At 37.5% G+C, this 16,993-nt stretch overlaps 1 protein-coding gene and 1 pseudogene across 1 annotated transcript; both read right to left on the reverse strand.

The window, feature by feature from the left end:
• Positions 1-3,110: 3,110 nt before the first annotated feature.
• LOC146454934 (bone morphogenetic protein 10-like) lies at positions 3,111-7,404 on the reverse strand. The gene is made up of 3 exons (XM_085094952.1): positions 7,137-7,404; positions 5,962-6,248; positions 3,111-3,710 (listed from the first exon to the last, which is right to left on the reverse strand). The coding sequence occupies exons 1-3, from the start codon at positions 7,402-7,404 to the stop codon at positions 3,111-3,113; spliced, it is 1,155 nt and encodes a 384-aa protein (XP_084951078.1).
• A 4,786-nt stretch (positions 7,405-12,190) lies between these two features.
• LOC146454935 (uncharacterized) lies at positions 12,191-14,809 on the reverse strand (annotated as a pseudogene).
• Positions 14,810-16,993: the final 2,184 nt, after the last annotated feature.

Genomic DNA, 16,993 nt, shown 5'->3' on the forward strand with positions numbered 1-16,993 from the left:
TTTTGCAAAATCAGCGATTTGTGCAAGTGGGCAAATTATCACGTGCAGCTGTGAAAACTAAAATTTTAAATTTAAAAAGACCTTTCATCTTCCCTTGATCTGGCAATTTAAATAAAGTTTACCTTCTCTTAGCGAGGTAAGATTCTTAGTTTCCTGCCGGGTTACCTTGGAATCTAGCCAGCATTCAAAATAATTTCAACGGCTTTTCTTTTTTTGACGTCCACCAAAACGTAACTATATCCAACTCTTTTGAAGACAGTAGGTCGCGTGTTATTGGTAACCACTGTAAAACTTCGGGGAAAAAACATCCAACTTAATTAACAATGAATGTAAAATTAGATGCAAAGCTGATCGGACAGCTAAAATAACTTTATTGCCCAATATTTCGGTTAGACAAAAACTAACCTTCTTCAGGTGCGGCAAAAAGCTAAGTAACAATGAATGTCCAACGAATGGAAGAAGCATTTTTTCATGTCTTTTTTTTTTTAGAGCGGTTTAAACGTTGTTGAACAATTAAAGTGAAGTTAAAGGCTGGTTTCCATATGATCGCGGATCGCAGATCGCAATAAGGTCTGCGATCGTCTGCGATCATATGGAAACTACTTCTGCGATCGTCTGCGATCCTGCGATCGCGATCGCAGACGATCGCAGAAGATAGAACCATGTTCTATCTAAAGGCTGGTTTCCATATGATCGCAGACGATCGCAGACCTTATTGCGATCTGCGATCCGCGATCATATGGAAACCAGCCTTAACGCTCTAAATAATGAGATATCGTTTGTCGCCATATTTTTTTCTCTTTTTTTTGTTTCCAAGTCAAGTAGGAAACTGAGTCGAGCAAAATATTGATTCGTTAATACTTTAAAGTTCAATGATCTTATTTTAATAAGCATCACATTATTTCCCAACTTACGGAAAACGAACGTTAAGCAATGTCTAAGCGAAGAAGGTACCTCAGCTGGCCCAACATTGAAGTGTTGGTTTGAATATTGCAGACCCCACTTGGGTGTGTGTGGAGGGTAAGGGTGGGTGTTTATTTCCCTATATAAGCTACATAGGTATGTGAGATGCCAAAGGTATGGGTTTGAAGCGGTTGTGTCTAAAATAGGGTATCGATTTGAAACAGCTTGGTCTGAAAGAATGAAAATGGGTCTGTATTTTAAATTACATACTTTGGTCTGGAATAGGATCATGGTTTGGAAAACCGAGCCACACGCCCCCGACCAAAAATTCCGAGTCCACTGCACCTCCCCCTCCTTTCTCCCGGAATGGCAGAGAAATACTGGATTAATTAGTTGTGGACGACAGTTTCTTTCTTTCCACGTACGACCTGGCAAAGTGTCCATTTTAATTTAATAACCTATCTTAAGTAAAACGGTTTAATTATACACAGCGTGCTAGGTATATTGCTCAGGAAAAATAAACAAACAGGACAGAAAACAAACAACAACAAAAAGCGAAGTAAATAAGATAACCATCTACACTTTCTTCCTGTATGTCTGGCTTGGCTTTCTTTGTTATTGTACGTGTCAAAGATTCTTAAAAAGCAACAGTTTTAGCGTATTCGATAAGAATAAGAAAAAAACTAAATTCAAGAAGTATCTTACTCGCAAAGTTAAATTACCTTAAAAAAATCCCTTGCAGTCACACTTTCCCTTCATGTCACCCTAAACGTAACTCATTTAGTTTGTTGACTTGTTTACTTCCAAACCTTTGAACACATTTCTTCTCCCTATTCACTTCTTTTTTACATGTGAACTCAACAAAACGTTTTGCTAAAGAAGCGACCTCGTTATCCTAAGAACAAACTCCATAGACCAACTTCTCATCGATACTATTGTAGCTAGTAGATACTTTTGACACAAAACTCACGATTAAGGCCTTAATTGGGACTGGGATGGACGACAAAAGTTCATCACGTACGTATTGTACGAAGTCTGTTAGTAAGTCTGGCACTAACTACCAAGCAACATAACGCCCAAGGAAAAACAACAACAAAAAACATTCATCTGATGTTTTGTCACAAGTGTGAACAACTTGACGATATAACAGAAACATAATGAAGTTTCCATAACGACATGAAGAAAAACCGCAGTGATGCTTTCTTTGTGTCGTTATACCCATTTTTTATGACGCTTGAGTGAAGCTGACTTCAACAAAGTGAAAAGGTGAATACAAACATATATTTGGACTGCAGATCAGATTAAATAGAAGAGAGACCCTCGCAATTATTTACGCTACTTAAGCAGTTTCAAACAGAAAACTTTAAAATAAAATCAAGCTTGAATGGGATTCGAAAGACATATTCCGTTCAGGCCTGAATGTTTTTCGGGCTTTCTTTTCGCAACTGCTTGCGTTGTGTAAATAACTGCGAGGATCTTTTTTGAGGAACACAACATTACATTTCCCAGAATAGTGAAAGTATGAGGTAAGAGTCAACATGGCGGCGTATTAGTGAGCTTCCACTGGTTGAGGACCGCGACGGGAAATTGTCCGGTTTTATTTTTTTTTCTCAGGATAATCTGTAATTTATATGGCAGCCTATCTCATGTCGTTTGTAATTGGACAGGTGCGTCTAAAGTGGACTTCACGATGGAAACACAAGATGTACCTCTTTCTTATGTCTTCCTATTACATAGGTTCGCTCTAAGGAGTTAACAGAGGTTGTTGAACAATTAAGGCAAGACTGGACCGTTCACTGCTGAGATCAAAATTTGATTGAGCTTTTAGTCTTAATCTGTAGATAATAGCCTCAAATCCATTAATTAAAAAGGAATTCAATTTACCTCACTGCTATTAATTAAGCTGTGGAAGGTGCTTTGGAGCTATGGGTGAAATCCTTAGTGTCTGTTTAAAAGGAACTTTTCGGCAACAAAGTCCTTTAGACAATACAACGATAAAAAAAATATTTCAATCCCTTTAGTTGGTATTTTTAAAATCGCTGTATGAGTTTCTGTTAGAATTTAGCCTCTCTTGGGTATAGGAGGGTAAACTGTTTAACTCTACCCCCTTTTCTTTGGGAAAACCTCTGTAAAAGTGGGGTTTTATGCTGACAGACATTTAACACAACGCCAGCAGTCAACTACTAGTTGTAACTACTACTGTAACATTAACGACAGCCACACTCTTTGGCTGAAAATTCCAGCCACTCTTTCTGTATAAGCTGCCCAGTTTCTGGGTCAGAAATAATAACCGCTAGGGAATCCAGCTTAGTAGGAACGCACAGTGGCTTCTTGGGTGGATACGAATTGCTATTCCTTTTCCACCACAATGCCCAGATGACAGCATGGATGGTGGGTGTCAAGTGATTTTGGATTGGGAAATGGCAGTAACCATCACAGTAGTTAAGAAAACCAATGTTTGGCAGGATCACATTACTATAAAAGTCTCTCATTTTGATCGCAAATGACACCTGGTAACATATCAGGGTTGGATTCCGTGGAGACCTGCCATCACCTTTTCCAGGATGTTTTTGATTCTGTGTAATGTCGCTGCTGTTCCTGGCCTCAGTAGTATTCACTGGATTGGGATAAAATGTGTGTGGATTGACTGTCAGCAACTTCCAAGTATCATCTTTGCTTTGTGGGTTCTTGGATTGTGCGTACAGCACCAGGAAAGGTCCATGTTCATAACCGTGTTTGAAGCACCTCCAAAAATTTAACATGGAAGCTGTATCGTTGATGTTCTTATGGATATTTTCCACCTTCAACTAGGGATATAAGAACATATCCTTAATCAGGCATTCCTCCAACATGAAATTGTAACCCTTACCCTCAAAAGGTAATCTAATAAATTCCTGGACTTTAGATTCCACGTAATGATCGGAATTCCGAATTTACAAGAGTTTCAAGTTGCTGGATAGTGAATTCATTAACTGGTATTCAAGGGAGTTATAGCGGACCACCTTTTCTGCCAATTCTAATTTTTACAACCCCAAAATGACTGTGTAAAAGGCGTACGGTTTCGTAAAAACAGTCACATCAGCGTACGAGCAAACTTTTTTCACGGGAAAGGGGGTTGTGTTGAACCTAATTTACCAAAATGAAACCTGCTGGCCGCTGGTGCACAGGGACGGAGCTTTCATGTCTTTGTAGCTTTTATTCATATGAAACTTTCATATGAATACAGTAGAGCTTTTTAGACGGAGCTTTCTTTAATGAGTATTTCTTGGCCCCTTGCCTGTTTCTATATTTACATGTAAATTGTCATATCGCAATAGCTGTTGCAAACGTTATAGGGATAGATAGACCTGCATGGGCCTCACGGGATCGTAAAATACTAAGCACCCGTATAAAATTTTCAAGGTCTAATGTCAGAAAATCCTTTTTCTCTCACTGCTGGTCAAACAGCAACTGGTATGAACGTTGAACCCTAACTTCCCATCTTGCTCGCGCTCCTCGATACCCCAAGCGCAGGTGTGTGGACTGTATCTAGTTTTTCTTACAAAAAATTTCCTGAGCTCGACTTATTGGCAACTCTATAACCTAACATCTACTAACTGCGTTCGACGTTAAAAGAACGCACTCATTATTGCGTTTGGAGTCTAGATTGTATGGGACAATCAATCGATCAACGAATGAATAAATAGATTTTGGAATGCGTATCTGGCCCCGCAAATGACATCAGCACCAACTTGGCAAAAGAGAGAAAGAGGGAGCCTGGGATCGAGATCACCGAACGCACTCCCTAATCTTTGAAATTCTTGAAATTCTTTCGGTTATTATTTTTTCACTTATTTAACTGTCTTAAATCAGTGCTTTCTGAAACGTAGAGTATAAAAACTGAATTATGTCTTCATGGTTGTCATAGATGGTTCATTACAGTCTTTAAGCTGGTCAAAAATTATCAATAGACCTGGGTCCAGTTGTTCGAAAGCCGATTAACGCTAATCCACGATTACAAGTTAATTAAGGTCTTCATCACGCTCGTTAAAAATTGGTTTAAAGGCTGATGTCATGCTGAAGGTAAAGAGAAGTCTAAGTCAATATTGAAGGACAAAAATCTTTTGGAAGAATCTTTATTGATTAGGTATTAAACTCGAATCAAAGTTCACGTTAATCCAGGATTAGCTTAATCGGGCTTTGAACAACTGCGCCCTGATGCTACTGGCCCTTTTTCAATATTTTTTTCTAAATTTTTGTTTGGCAACTCAACTCTTTTTTCTCTGTGGACATTGCTTTCCTGAAGTTATTTTTTTTGTTAAGTTTCTGTCAACAGTGTATCTGATATTTACCTTTATCAGATCGTAGGGTGCAGGCTAAACTCAGTGCCACTTTTGGGTGGATTGAAAGTAATTGATAAGTTCTACGTGCTCTTTTATTAGTAAACAAGTGTTCCTTCGATCCTTTTCTTCTTTACAAAGCGTACGGTTAATTTTTTTACTCTTTATTGGTATGGCATTTGGGTAGCAGATTTTCATCATAATAATTATGTCTAATTGATATGATGAAAATATACCATACCAGTTTTCCCCAAAAAATAAAAACTTAAAAAATTGATTTCTTCATAATTCTTCATAATAATGTGTGTGGGTGGGGGTGGGGGAGGGGGGTTGCCAGGGTGGGAGGGTGCAGCCCAGACCCCCTCCAACCCCAGCCCTAAACATTTATGGAAACTGGTATCAAAGTTATCAACACTCTAACACAAACGTGTTTGACGTCGGTAGCTTTGAATTGCAGATTCTGACCTTCATGTGCACTATTCACTCAAAGAATTTGCAAACTTTCCCTTCAATTTCCAACTAACTATAGTAAGTTATGGCACCCTGAAGCCGTTAGATGCTGTTAAGAAAACGTGTCATACTTGTTCACAGCCTCTCAACTCAAAGCTCAAGTAAAATAGCTAATTAAAATAGCTTTGATGACTGCCTAGACCCTTGAAGAAACACTAAAAATTCACTCTGTTTCTTCCTTCTTTTGCTTGTTTATTTAAAATTTTGTAATCCCATTAAGTTAAATTACCTTAAAAGTGTAAATCTTTTCTGACAAAAGACTCCAAGCTCTCAGCGCAGGTGTCACATTTAGTCCAAACTCCACGTTGGCTCTCCGCGGCAAAGCGCGGGAATCTATCCACATGTTGTCAATTGGCGCTGAAACACGTTGATCAGCATATACGCTGACATGAAATTTGCGGCTCACTCGCGAACGTTTAGACGTCAAAATCAATTCTGCTTCCACCACAATGTCATCTTGCAAAATTTGTCCGAAACGAAACTGCATATCCACCGTGGAGTATTTTCTTCTGGTGCCTGCGAAAGATAATAAAATATGTGCCAACAATTATTTTCTGATCTCCTATGGATGCATCACAGAATATTTTTGTGAGATTGAAATGCTCCATTTTTTATAGGCAACATAGCCTTCCAAAATATTCCCAATTTAAGTCCTTCCCACATGTTTTGTGAAACGAAATTGTAAATGTTTTGCCTTTTCAGAAGCAAATTTTGCTTCCATGAAAGATGCTGTCGTATTTAGACTATTTAGATATGTTAAAGACGTGTTGGAGAACACCGACATTCATTTAAAATGGCAACGCTCGGCTCTTTCCGGTTTCAGGGCCCTATAAACACGCACTCGCCTAAGATTAAGTATGCACAAGTTTGTGTTTCCTAAATGTTTAATACCTATTCGCGACTTAATTGTATAAATTTCCAGAAGTTTTTACTTTTTATCGTGACATCTGTCTTATCTGGCGTGTAAACATTGAGCATTACCAAATCAAAGAAAGGTTTGCATCCGTGTTCGCCCGAGAAAATCCGTACTTGCAATAACGTTGACGAAGAACATATTTTACACACAAATTACTGAAGAAACACATTGGCTGGAAAACAGAATAGCAATGTTGACACATTTCCAACCGTGTAAAACGAGGAGCGAATTATGACCATTGATTTAATTTAATCCAAACGACAATTTTAGAGCATGCTAACTTTATTTACATGTAATACTCTCGGTTGAGGAAACACAGATTAAACACAGTACATTTTCATCCCACTTTGGAAATAAAACTTTTCAGGAGTGAATTTCCTATTTATAAACACCAAATGAAAAAGTCACCACTAACAAGATAATGGCGATGGTTCTTAACGGCAATGGAACAACAACCTTATTTACTGAACGTGCAAAAGGAAACCTACCGTTCATTTCTGGTTGAAAACCACGAATTGAAGTAGCGAGAATCTTCTGGTTTCGTACTGAAACTGTAAAACTTCCATTTCTATTGCCTCGAGCTCGAGTGTAGTAAATTTGTTTCATGTAAGAGTGAAGCGGAAACCTCCCAATCTCCTTGGAATGTTGTGAGGCACTCCCTGCTCTATTCTTTGATCCATGGTCGCGGTATGTTGTGTTTGTTACTGCAACAGTCGCAGAGACCACAGAAAAGAAGAAAATCAACTTAAACTTCATACTTTCGGATTATTCGTTGTACTCACATCTGTCAAACAAAAAGATGTGGAAGTTGGGAATTATGGGCGGGCGGGAACTGTCAAAGTCAATTTCTGAAACAATGGAAACAAACATTCAAAAGTAAACAACCAAACAAAGCCGTCATTCTTAATATTTTTGGAACTTGTTCAGAAAATTGCACCTTTTCATAAAATTGTGTTGCAGATATTACTTGAATAATGAATCTCCTAATGATTTCGAAAAAAAACCCTAAATGAAAACGGCGCGTGACAGACAAGCGATTTTTCTAAATATAGAGATATTTCTTAACTCAATTTATTTCATTAAGTTTTTAATATCTCTGACCATATGTTTCTATTTCGATGGGTTACAAGAGCTGTAAATAAATATATTTTTAAACACGCATATACTTTTCAGAAAGAAGTTTTGATATCAAAGGTGAAACGATTGTTTCTGAGAAAAACGTAAGCGCTTTTGTCCGGCCCTCTAAAACGTCCGTGACTAAAGCTGTTTACACAAAGGTCCACCGCAGAAAAAGGCAAATTTTACCTTTTTGCTGTTGCAGTGTTACTCCTTGAATATGTCCACCGACGAGACATTCCTCATCTTTTGCTAGGTAGGAAAGTACAAGGAATCGATCATGAACTTTAAGTGTATTTTCTTCTTTTTCTTAGTTATGAATAAGACCAAAGCAAAGTATCCTCCTCAAGGGGTGGAGGAGGGCGGAGTTGGGGGTAGAGAGTGCCATATGAAAAGTGACGGCGGTGATCGTCTGAAATTTTAAAAGGAACCCCTAAAAAAGGTACCAGAAATGTTTTATAGGCGTGGTCTCAACACTTTTTTACCTTATAAGAGGTACCAAATCAATTGACTGACATTAACTTCCTCTCATATTTTCACTTCAATACCCCCAAAAAGGTACCACCATGCCTTTGACGAAAGTAATTTTACATTTAAGCACCCTAAAAGGTACCAAACCACGAATTTTAATCGCTAAAGGGTGGGATGATCTCCCCGCGACCATGGATCAAAGAATAGAACAGGGAGTGTGTGCAGTGCACCGATGCCGGGCCGGAAAATACTGACTGTCACTTATTTTGTTATCTTTTGCAGGCAACACAAGGAAATACTCCACGATTGATATGCAGTTTCGTTTCGGACAAATTTTGAAAGATGACATTCTGGTGGAAGCAGAATTGATTTTGACTTTTAAATGTTCGGGAGATATCCGCATATTTAATGCCGGCGTTTATGTCGATTAGCCTGTTTTGGTGCCAAAATGTGGATAGATACCCGCGCTTTTACCGCCGAGGGCCAACGAGGAGTTTGGACTAAATGTGACACGGCGCTCAGAGCTTGGGATGTTTTGTCAGAAAAAGACTTACACGTTAAAGGAAAATTAATATAATGGAATTACATAATTTTAAATAAACAAGGAATAAAAGAAGAAACAGAGCAAACGTTTAGTATACCTTTAAAGCGTCTAAACACAAAATGAAACGCTGGCCACATCCTGTATAAGATACCGTATTTATTCAATTAACCACCCACCTTCGAATAAGCGCCCACCCTGACAGCCCCAAAACTTAGTAATCGCCCGCCCCACTCCCTCCCAACAACAACAACAACAACAACAACAACAAAAACATTTCTGTACTAGCCAAGCGTGAAGTATGAGTCACGTCAGTTGTGTACATGTTCTAAAATTGGTTTAAGCTACGGTAGTCAATGAACTTATAAATTAATTGTTTATGGCTTGTTCATTTTAGCTTTTGTACTTTGTTTTCTCTTGTTGAAACGAAATAAACTTGTTATCCCTTGTTTTGCTATTCTCTTAAAATGTCCCCGCTCGTTGAAAATGTTATAAAAACAGTAAGCGCTCGCCCTCATGGGCCCCAAATTAAATATCCGCACAGGGCAATTAATCGAATAAATACGGTATTAATTTACAGGGACAGACAAAATTTGGATAATGATAATCTAGATTTATGTTCACGGAGTCAAAATAAAATGGAACTTTTTAACTTGAGGTTTTAAAGTTTGAAAAACCAGGCTTGCGTGGACCAAACGACGGGTGGGTTAGGTCTTTGTCGGAGATGTAATCATCCGATATGAGGCATTTATTTAACAATCTATAAGGAGCTCTTGAGAAGACCATTGTACGTGGCACAGTATTGAAATTTCCTTGTTTATAACTTGTAAAAAGTGAAAACCTCAATCGTGATAAATGCATGTTTACCTTAATGAGTGTGATCGAAAAAGAGCAGTGAAGACCATTGCAATACTTTATTTTGTGAGTTTGTAATTGTAGCATATTTTGGGAATGATGAAATGTTTGAAACATGACAGCAAATAGAGACAGCAAATAGAGAAAACGGCGGTATGAGTGGGAAGGGATAAATCCATGGTTTTATCACCTTATTGTATGTTGCCTGGGCACCTCACTGTTACGGACACCCCGATAATACGGATAGCAGCTAAATCCCCGACAAAAAATAAATTACAGACGTTTGACTGAAATACATCTTGCAAAATCTCGCGTGTGCTGGAGTTTTCTCTTGTTTGTTTTGAGAATGCGCGCGCTTAGAAATGAAGAAGTCCAAGTATTTGGTGTCACCTTTTCCAGACGTCTTACAGCTCCATCTAGACAAGCGATTATATAATTTGCACGGAAACTCTCTTGCCTAAAGAAGGTGCCCACTTCTTTTTCATGTAACGGAGCCTTCCTTTGCGGTTGCGCACTAGAAATTAAGGATTGGTACTTATGGTTGAGTGCCGATCCAACCGTCTAAGCCAAAACAAGCAATTTTCCGGACCGGTTTCGACGTTAATGTCTTCTTCAGCGGCGTTTTACAGATTCAGCTTGTGCGGTCGCTTACGCGCCGTTTGGTTTAGACGGCTGGATCGGCACCGAAATGATAAGCGGAAAGCGACGTGAATATTTGTCACTCTTTTAACAGAGAATTATCGAGAACGGACCAACTCTATATTATATTAAACGCTCAATGCTACGATCAAAAGCATGTGCTTACTTTTGTGAATTGAATTAGATAATATGATACTTAAGCTCAGTTCTGTTATCATCGTTCATTTTTGTCGCTGCCTGTTGTTTTATTTTTCTGCTGCCCTTTTTTTTTCGAACAATGAACAGTGAATTGGCCTAACTTGCTTGTTTTCAAAAAAATGTTTAAGATCCTTGATGTTACAAAGGGCTTGAGGAGGATGACATAAATTAAAGCTTACTATATTAACTAGTAGCCAGTTGACTTTTCATCTTTTCATCATTTTACAGTGTAAACAAAAATTTGCGACTGAAGCTCAACATTTCACCCTAAAGGTTACTCTCTATTACTTCTGTACTTTCCCAAGCACTTTGTTGTTGGGAACTTAGAAAAACTGGCCAACTTTTTAAAGTTGTTATCCCTTTCTATCCGAGTCATTCGCAGTAAAACATAATTAATATTAGTTTCTGTGCACTAGTAGGGTTATTGTTAACAAAACTGAACCATTATTTTATCGATCCCACTGATTCAAATATGTTTTTTGGCCATTCAAAGTAGCACTTAAATATGTGATACAACGTACAAAGCGCGGAACTAAAACCAAGCATTGCCAATAATCATTTTCATCATTATCGTGTCTATTCCCGCCATTGCATTCAACAAAAACATAGTAACATGAAAATAGAAATTTGCAGTGGCTTACTGAAAGCTCAACATGCGAATACAAATTAGCAAAAAAGGTTATTACTATTTTTATTATTATTATTTTTATTATTATTATTATTATTATTATTATTATTATTATTATTATTATTATTATTATATAAGATATATAATATCTGACTTAGGGACGCCAAAGGGTTTCTACTTGATGGAGACGACCCGCCTAAGAAGGTGGGCTGTAGAAAGAAGAGTTATTTTCTGGAGTTCATGAATGTTGATGTTGCCAGGGATTTTGTTGGTGTAGTTTTCCATGTCCTTTTGATGGTGCCACGGGCTCCCAAGACCACCGGGACTGTTGTTGTTTTAAGCCCCCACATTCGCTCAACCTCGATTGCTTATTATGAATGTTGTTGTTGTTGTTGTTGTTGTTGTTGGTATTATTATTATTATTATTGTTATTATTATTATTATTGTTATTATTATTATTATTATTATTAATTACTATTCCTACTACTACAGCACTGATTGCTGCTTAGCTGGTTGTCCTGGTTCTTCCTCCTGCCTTTTTGGCTACAAGTAACAAAGAGTGCTAAGACTAATTAGTCTTAACACTAAATACAATAATACAATACAGTCAATACAATTTATTTTGCTTAATGCATCACAGATACATGTAGATACACAAACAACTGTAACTAACTTGAATAATAATTAAGATTAAATACAATATTATGTTGTCAAATGTAAGAGCCTCAAGGCTAAAAAAACAGTTTCCCTTTGTAAGATTTTGTGCAACAAACTATTTACCTCAAACAAGCAGACAAATTTGCCAGTTTAAACTATTTACAATTTCTTGGATATTACATTCCTCGCAGTTTCTGATCAGATCGTCGCCTAACACTAATTACCAAGCTTTTCTCTTCAGCTGGGCATGCTTATTGAATGGATACTCAGACACCTGGTTCTTCTTTGGTATTCCGCATTCTAAATTCTATTTAAACGGCTCTATTCGGAATCTAACATGTGGTCAACAAATGGTAGCATTTTGCGCTCATTGCCTCTAACCAGTGGTATGTTTCTCACTTAGCCTGTTAACAGACAGAAACTAAGAATCCTCTTCTTTATTCTTCTCCAATCCACCACTGCGTTGTGGAATCAGCGCATGCTGAACATCTATGTACATGATTAACTGTTTCGTACCACCCAAAGTTATCTTCGCCCCGTGGTAACTTCACAGAGCCTGCGTGGGGACTGTTAAACTGACAACCTATCTGAGATCCGTAATAGGAGTCAACGTGTGCGTGCCAATTATCTTTTTGAGAAAAGTGGGCCGTGTAATTATGGCAATTATAGCCTCTGATATTGATGTATTCGTACCTTTTGCATCCGTTGAAATCCAAACTCATGACGTCGATATCACTCAGTTTGGCTCTTAAGTAATCAGTGTAATTAAGTCCATCAGTGTTAAAGTTACATGTGGCGCGCACATGCGTGGAGTGGCTAGCAATGAAGTTCATCCAGAACTGCGATAAGCGAAACTTATTCCAGGTAAAGGAATTCTGATTGAAAGGGTAGTCTTTATAAAATGGCTTGTTTGAAAACTCGTTGTTGTTAGCCAGCCAAGCTGAAAGACTCGATCAGAGTCCAAATGAATCCGTTTTCAGACGTGTAATCGCAAAAGACTTCATACAATGACTTGCTAGTTGAATCAAACAAAAGATGCAGACCAGACTGGCTCCCTCTGTACTTTTCAAGTTGATCCTTACAAGATGTAGGTCTACGTTTCTTACAAAGCTTACCATAGTATTCCGCGGTACAAGTGCAGTTAAACTTGTGTTTGGCGTGGTTGCATAACTCAGTGCACGTGCCTCCATGGGCACACGGACTCTGGTTACAGCATTTGTTACTACATGTTTGATCTGAGCATGCGTTGTTCACTGATATCTTAAACATAAGACGGAACACATTTTAATAAGTTTCTGTGGGATAATTAAGGTAGCAACAAGTAGCTATTGGAATAATGGTCAAGTAAATCAATCAAAGTAGGAATCGAAAATTTTATTAACAGGAAAAGCATGAGCGTTTTGTTCTTTTTTTATAAACAAAAAGTTCTTAACAGATAGTATTTTTGTTAGGCTTTTGTATGAATAGTATATTTTATAAATTTCGCCGTTCCAATTAGGGTATATACACTAGAAACGACAAAGAAGTGACTCAAGAACAACATACACAAATAAACATGGCCGTCTTAAATTTGAGTCTTCAAACCTAACGCAACTGACACAGACATCTGGCATCTGTCACTCGGCTGTTAAGTCTCTAGTGCTTGGTGTTTCAATTATTTCCAATCGATTTCAATTTTACTTTTCATTTTGCTTTTTTTTTTTTGCTAAAATTATTAATTTTCAAGAACAAAATTAAAACACCACTAAAATGCTTGAATGATGCTTAATATTTGGCTTCACTAATTGCTAGCATAATGTAAAAAAGCCAAGTTAAAAAAAAAGCGGACCTTAAGCTAAGGGTTGTCTTTCATTTGTTTTTTTGACGTCGTTCCAACTTCAAATATGCGTAGGTTGCTGGTTTGAGTATTCACACCAGATGAAATTAGCGAATTTTGTTATTCAACTCAATGTTCACGAGACAACTAGCCCGTCTATGGAGCGCCAAAGGCATGGTTAGTGGGAGAAGTTTACTCTAAAACTTTAATAATATATTTACTAACGAAACACTGTTGTCAAGTGATGGCGAAGTTAAGGCGATATTGCAGCCGTCTTTTACGATTGCTTCTTTGTTTCTTTTCTGTTTTTTTTTTTTTTTTTTTGTACCTATGACTTTTCTTCCGCCGTTTTTCTTAAATCTATCTTTCATTTGAAAGCACTTTTTAACATCTTTGCGAGCGCTATTGCTTTATAATTAACTATTGTGATATTGCTTTTGAAATGGGCAGAAGTTTTGACTTAGATTCATCAGAATCGGTAACAAAAGCGTGGAAATTAATGACCCTGAGGATTTAAGCCCTGGGCTTTTTAGACGAACTTTTTGTATAGTTTAGCTAGTTAAAACTTTGCATAAGCACACAAATAGTGTATACTTCGTAGTAATTACTGATTATGAAATAATTGCTGTTCCGTTCTAGTTAATTCTTGAATTTCTCGTCTCTATGCCCTGTAATAGTAAAATCTCTTTTCATTACTTTATATTTTGAAAATGTATACTCAAAATCTGCAACAACTGCTTGTTTGTTCACTTGCACATGCGTACAATTTGAATAAGAATCTCGTTTTCTAATAGCCATATGTTGTCGTTGCCGTTGTCGTCGTCGTTGCTTACGCTCCAGTACTTACAACTGGACAACACATCCGTTGACTTTTCATTCATAGAAACGTCGGCGCCATGATCTAACTATCCCTCACCCGGTTCACAAACTCATTATCCATATCAAAATAAGTGTATCCATCTTCACTGATGAAGTCATCTGGAGCTGAACTCCTGTCTTCATCTAGTAGCTTACAGCGATTGTTCCACATTTGATATGCTTGGCACCTGCATCTCTCATCAAAGCATCTCACATAACAGTCAAACGTTTTCTTGACGGTGGAGTTCTTAAAGCTGTGACCCAGTATGGCACGATGTTTTATTCCTGTTTGGCCAAAAGTACCGCTACTCTGCTCACATTTCCCCTGACAATCTGCAGTGCCTAACTTCAGAGTGTGCAAAATGAGTAGCAATAGAACGAGAAGAACACCCTTTGATAAATCCATGGTATAGCTTTGGATTCATCAGTCGTTAAGGCACATAAAATGATCGTTACCGTGATAAGTCAAAATTAATTTTGACATTTTCCTTGTATGATGCAAAATATTAATTACAATACAGAAGATTTATGTTTCTTGGAGGCAAGGCCTTTAAAGTCTTATTAACATAACCTTTACCTGCCGTTGAACAAACTATGGGTGCATGAATTTCGAAGCGAAATGTCGGAAGATGAGATCCGATCGCAAAAGATGACCAACAAACTGAAAAACCACTTTTAAAGCTTGGAAAAATCTTTATTAACTATAAAGCGTCTTTGAAAAATTATTTGAATTAGCACTCTAAATACTGATAAAAAAAAAAAGGTTTGCCGTCATATTTTAATTAGATAACAACTTAGCTGTTTATTTAATTTCTTTTTTCTGTTTCCAGGCCGAGTAGGAAACTGAGTTTAGCAAAAAATTCATGATCACTGTGAAGGATTTTATTTTTATAAGTGCCACGTTATTTTTCACCCTACCACAAACGCTAAACAAATAAATAAGTGGAGAACTGCCAGCAACACCCAACCAGAATATTTACTCAGGGTGTCAAGTGGTTTTATAGTCATATTTTATAGTAAGGTAAAGGTAAAGTCGCACAAGAGCGAAAGTGGCCCACACGGCCGGAGCTTAGCCCGATTTCTGTGGCATGAAGCATCTAGGAGTATTGCTACTTCCCCCTAAATGGGATGCTAGTCCATCGCAGGGTTATCCCTAGCAGTATGTCGCCGAAACCCATTTATACACCTGGGCGAAGAGAGACAATGTGGAGCAAAGTGTTTTGTCTAAGGAAACAACACAGCAATGAAGAGACCAACCAACGACCCTCAGATCCTCCGACCGTCCGATTGAAAGTCCGACGCGCTAACCACTACACCACCGCGCCTCCACTCATATTTTATAGGTGTAGGACATTTCTTTTCCAAAATAAAGGACAATTTTAAGGAAAATTCTGAAAATATAGGACACAAAAAAGTTACATTCCTTTCCACTCCTCGTCACAAATAGACAGCTTTGGCATCTCATGGTGCCAGGTGACTGTTCTAAATATTATATCTAAACTAATGTGAAATTAAGATTAGAGAAAGTAATTTATTTAAACACTTTTGGCAGTCCCCAGGCTGAATTACGGATAATTTACAAATTGGGCAACGCAGAAAATGGTAAAAAGACTAAAACCTCACATTCTATACTCAGAAACATTGCAACCACAAAAGATAGATACAAACAATCGCTAGTGTACAGCGTTGCAAAAAAAAAAAAAATACATGGAATTTCTGTGTTGTTTTTTGTTAGCCATCACTTTACTTTTAATAACATTGGCCGGAAAAAGTCTCTACAATCTAACAATTTTTCCTTTGCTTATTATTTTTGGGGGTAATTGCCCTTCCCTCTCGTGCAAACTTTTGTCAAGAAGCTCATGTTTTAGTTTACGACTCTCCACACTTCTTTTCTTTTCTCTGACTTTAGCCAATTCATTGGTACGTTTCTCGCTTAATCTTGAGGTAGTTTCTATCATTAGTTCTGCACTGATATCTGCCTTGTCGTTCAGCAGTTCCCAACACAAGAGAGTTTGTTTCTGATTCTAACTTCTTGCCTTCTTAAACAGGTTTCTTTTGGCAGAAGAGAAGTATTTTTCCCTTCAGAGCATACATTCCCTGCTTTCGTTTTGCAACTTCTGCTTTCTCCTCTTCTTTAATTTGCCTTTCTTTCCCATTCTGCTTCTTCCCCGAGCTTTCTTTGATAAAAAAAAATATTAGCTGAGTCTTCAAACTAAAAACTATATTTTGTCAGTTTAAAATATTTGCAATTTCTTGAATATTTCGTTTTTTAAGTGTTGGAGTTGGTAAAACAAACCGTCGTCATTACTTTTTCAACCTTTTATCTACAACTTTTTGTCTAGCTAGCTAGCTAGCTACTACCAGACGGTCTGTAATACCAGCGCATGTAACTAACAGGAATATGCGCTGCACAAAGAGTTCCACCTCATTTATTAACTTTCATCAAGGGCACAGTGGGTAAATGGATTTATTTCATATTATAGCATTGAATATAATTATATTATATTCTAATTAGGATGTTTACTCTAGAAACGACAAAGAAGTGAATTAAGAACAACATACAAGC

This window comes from Pavona decussata, unplaced genomic scaffold, assembly GCF_977016875.1.
Source record: "Pavona decussata unplaced genomic scaffold, jaPavDecu1.1 SCAFFOLD_297, whole genome shotgun sequence".
NCBI lineage: Eukaryota > Metazoa > Cnidaria > Anthozoa > Scleractinia > Agariciidae > Pavona > Pavona decussata.